Genomic DNA, 3997 nt, shown 5'->3' on the forward strand with positions numbered 1-3997 from the left:
CCTATGGCTACTTCTTTTCCAATATTAATCCTTTCGAGATGATAATACTTTCCTTCTAAGGATCAAGTCAGTAAAAATGTTTTAACTTTCCAAGTTATATATAATAACATAATCAATGAAGTATAATATAAACTATTGAAAAGGTCTTAAGATAACAAATGTTATTATTTCAACGTTGCCTTCTATGCTTATATTTTTATCAATAAACATAAAACAATAACAGAAAGAAAGAAAAAAAATGTTATACCAAAAGCTTTATTCTACTAATTAATGAACGCGTGTAACATTCAATACTCCGATCTTAGTATATATGAATAATAAGAACAATATTTAAAATTTTTTTAACTTGTTATCTTCGTAATTATGTGATTATGCCAATCTAACATATATAAAAATATTATAAAAATAAATCAATTAACAAAGTTTTTCATATTATTCATAATAGAATCACAAAATATAACATGAATCATTTCCAACAAACATTCCTACAATTGGTAATACAAACTTAATCTTGGATTTTTAGAACTTTATGATTTTTGCATATTAAATTATTACAACAAAGAAAACGGATCTTTTTTATCCACTGCGTAAAAACCATAAGCTAGAAATAGGGCTGGACAACACTTTGGAACCAAATCGAACTGAACCAGACTCGACCCAATCCGTATTGAATCAAGCAATTCTTCTTAAGTCAAATACCCGAACAGGTATCTGAATCGAGAATCGGTGAGTTTGATTCGATTATCGGTTCTAAACTAAGAACTGAATAATCGAATAAGAACTGAATCTCCCTAATTTTTTTATATTAAATTGGTCAAATTATTTTAATTTTTTTAAATAAAATTTTCAACTAATTAATTAAGCTCAAAATATCATTTTTCTATTTTCATTTGATAACTAATTAATTTAGCTCAAACCCAAATCTCTCATTTTACCGTAGTGCCTTTTCTGCTTTTCTGGAGGAATCTAATTGGAAGCTCAGATGCAACTCTCTTCATTATTGTAAGCTCATTACTTTCCTCTTCCTATAATTTTAAAAGTCAAATCTATGAAGATCTCAATAAGGAGGGGAGCAAAAGATATCACAAATGATCAAAATTTAAATAAATATGTGGTTTTATATCTGATTTTGTTTAAACCTCTCTCCATTTCTGTAGTTTTATATTTGATTCTCGAGCTGAACAAAGATATTACTGATGATCAAAATTTAAACAAAGATGATCCGTTCACTAATGCATCTTCCGATCCTTACTAGTTTCATGTGCTTGAAGCTGCCTATTGATTAGCTAATGACTTTTAATCAATTATTTGGTTCTTTTCACAAATTTGTTATTTCTGTATACATTATTGATGTGTTTTGGTTGGAGTGCGTTACATTTCATTTTTTTTTACGTAGATTTGAAGGATTGTAGCAAAGGAATCAATGAGATGAAATCATCAACGTTTTAGTATTATTATTTACTTTTTAATAATTTGTATACATTGGTAAATGAATAGTATTAGACAACTTGTTATTCGTATTATTTTAAATTGAACTACATTATTTTATAAGAGAGAAATTGAAATTAATCTCATAAATAAAATTTATGTAGCGTTGTTGTAAATATTAAAATATTTATTATGGTACGAAACCTAGGAACCGAATGGAACTAATAATTAAATTTGAACCTGATGATTCAAATTACTAAATACCCAAAAATTCAAGTTTGATTCGATTCTTTTTAAAACCAAACTGAACCGAACCATACTCACCCTTAGTCAAAAATTGCAAAGCAATTGTATAAGAACAATTTTCTCTTCCTTACCTTCACTTTATTGCACATTATAATTAGGGCTGTAAATAGATTGGATATGAATCACATCTATCCATACTTGATCTGATCCAATAATTCAACATATATTTGTTTGTTAAATCCATATTCGATTTGTTATGTTATCAGATATTCGATCTGATAATCTGATTCAAAATTAAAGAATTAGGAAAATAAAATCAATGTTGAAATTTACACTTTTTTTAAAAAAAAAATTCACAATTTTTCTAATTCTTAAAAAAGTTAATTTAATACTTATAAAATTTTCAACTTTTTTAACTTTTAGCCAATTGGATGGAAAGGCACAAAAAGTTTCTTATCTATGTATTAACTCATTTATAGAGGACATCTCCAAACATTTTTTTATTAACTTTTAGTATAGTATATTAAATTAATTTAATTCTTTTTTCTTATCTTTTACTAATTAATAAAACTTTAAAACTTTCCAAATATTTCAATTAGCACTATTATATTATATTTTGTTCATCTAATAAATAAAACTGTGAATACGTGGATTGACTTTCTTATTTTTTATGCTCTGAATTTGATGACTTTTTAATTATAAATTTCTTTATTTTCTCATTTATTTATTTTAGTTAATAACATGCCATAAAAATATTTAACTAGCTCATTTATTTATAACAAATCAGATCGGATTGTTATCAGATCGGATTGACTTATATCCATATTTGATCTATTTAGTTAATGGATTATCGGATTCAAATTTTGATCGAGTTATTGGACTAAAACTCTAAATACATTTTCCATTAATTTAATTGGATTCGGATCAAAATCCTATCTATTGACCGTCCTAATTATTATGATAGAATTTGTAAAACACTTTTAAATAGGTGGTGTCATGGGATAGAACATATTCATTAAACTTTCTATCTTCCAAATTATTTAATGCATCAATAATGAATAAGACCAAATTAAAGAATTCATTAATTAACTTAACCAAACTACTTCAATTAAAATTTCATTTAAAGTTTCTTTAATAAATTACATGAGCCACATAAATTCTTACGTTAACAATTAAGAAGCAGTTTACAGATGAAGGGTGGGTTGAAACCCACCTAGCAGTCCGATTCAATAATAATTGACTTGTAGCATTATATAATCCCATTTTTGTTCCTAAATTCTCATCAATCAAGAGTCACGACATATCTTTTACTCGGAGATTGAGATGGCTTCCAAATTTATTTTCTTGGTTCTTCTTGGTATTCTTGTTAGCACCACCACTGCAAGAAGGCTTGTTAGCTCAGAGCCTCTCAATGATGAGAAAACATTCTCCTTTGATCATTCCATATCAGGAGGTGGAGGGCTTGGTGGTGGAGGTGGTTTAGGGGGTGGTATTGGTGGAGGTGGCGGCTTTGGCGGGGGTGCAGGTGGTGGACTTGGAGGTATCAGTGGAGGTATTGGTGGAGGTGGAGGAGGAGGAATAGGGATTGGCCCTAAAGGCATTGGAGGAGGATTTGGTGGTGGAATTGGAGGTAGCATTGGAGGATTAGGAGGAGGTATTGGTGGTGGAATCGGTGGAGGAGGTGGCTTTGGTGGTGGATTACCTTGAGTAAATAAAGAAGTTACTAGTCGCATCCCAATCTTTCATTCACATTCCACGCACGATATTGATCATTTTCATGGTTCAAATAGAAAAAACGTCTAGAGCCATTAATTAAACAACTCTACTACAGTTGTCTTATTTGTACTCAAAATTATTCGAACAAATTAAAGTAAACTTTGGTTAATTTATAATTGACTTTCCTTTTCTCACGCTTTATTACTTCCATGCAAATGATATCTTCATATTGTAAGGTTAATTTTGGTTTTTTTTCTTTATAATCTGATCACAAATTTAATTTGTTCTAATTCAAACAAATGTAATGCATGTTCCCTTCCCTGGATCTTTTATTTATTCTGTACATGGTAATTATTGAACAACTTTCCAGACGAATTGACCCGCGTAATATTGGCTGAATTGTTTTTACCTACTAAATACAAATTTACGAGTTCGCCTACTTGTGTGTATGACACTATGACCATCTTGACATTGGTTTATAATACAGGTTTTAGCTGTTTGGACAGTTGAATTTCCGAAAAAATAAAATTCGAAGAACCAGTATAACTAATTTTATCAAATACAAAATCTAACAAATAAATATTGATAAATTAAAAATTGTAGTAAA

General features: G+C 28.7%; 1 protein-coding gene across 1 annotated transcript; it reads left to right on the forward strand.

Annotated features, from left to right (window-relative positions):
* Positions 1–2997: 2997 nt before the first annotated feature.
* On the forward strand, positions 2998–3381 carry LOC111387144 (glycine-rich protein 23-like). Its single transcript, XM_023011676.1, has one exon. The coding sequence runs from the start codon at positions 2998–3000 to the stop codon at positions 3379–3381; it is 384 nt and encodes a 127-aa protein (XP_022867444.1).
* The last annotated feature ends 616 nt before the right edge of the window (positions 3382–3997 follow it).

The sequence above is a fragment of the Olea europaea genome, unplaced genomic scaffold (genome assembly GCF_002742605.1).
Source record: "Olea europaea var. sylvestris unplaced genomic scaffold, O_europaea_v1 scaffold392, whole genome shotgun sequence".
Classification (NCBI taxonomy): Eukaryota; Viridiplantae; Streptophyta; class Magnoliopsida; order Lamiales; family Oleaceae; genus Olea; species Olea europaea.

Excerpts from the sequence above, each read along its gene's own strand:
- LOC111387144 (XM_023011676.1), top strand. The coding sequence starts at position 2,998 with ATGGCTTCCAAATTTATTTTCTTGGTTCTTCTTGGTATTCTTGTTAGC.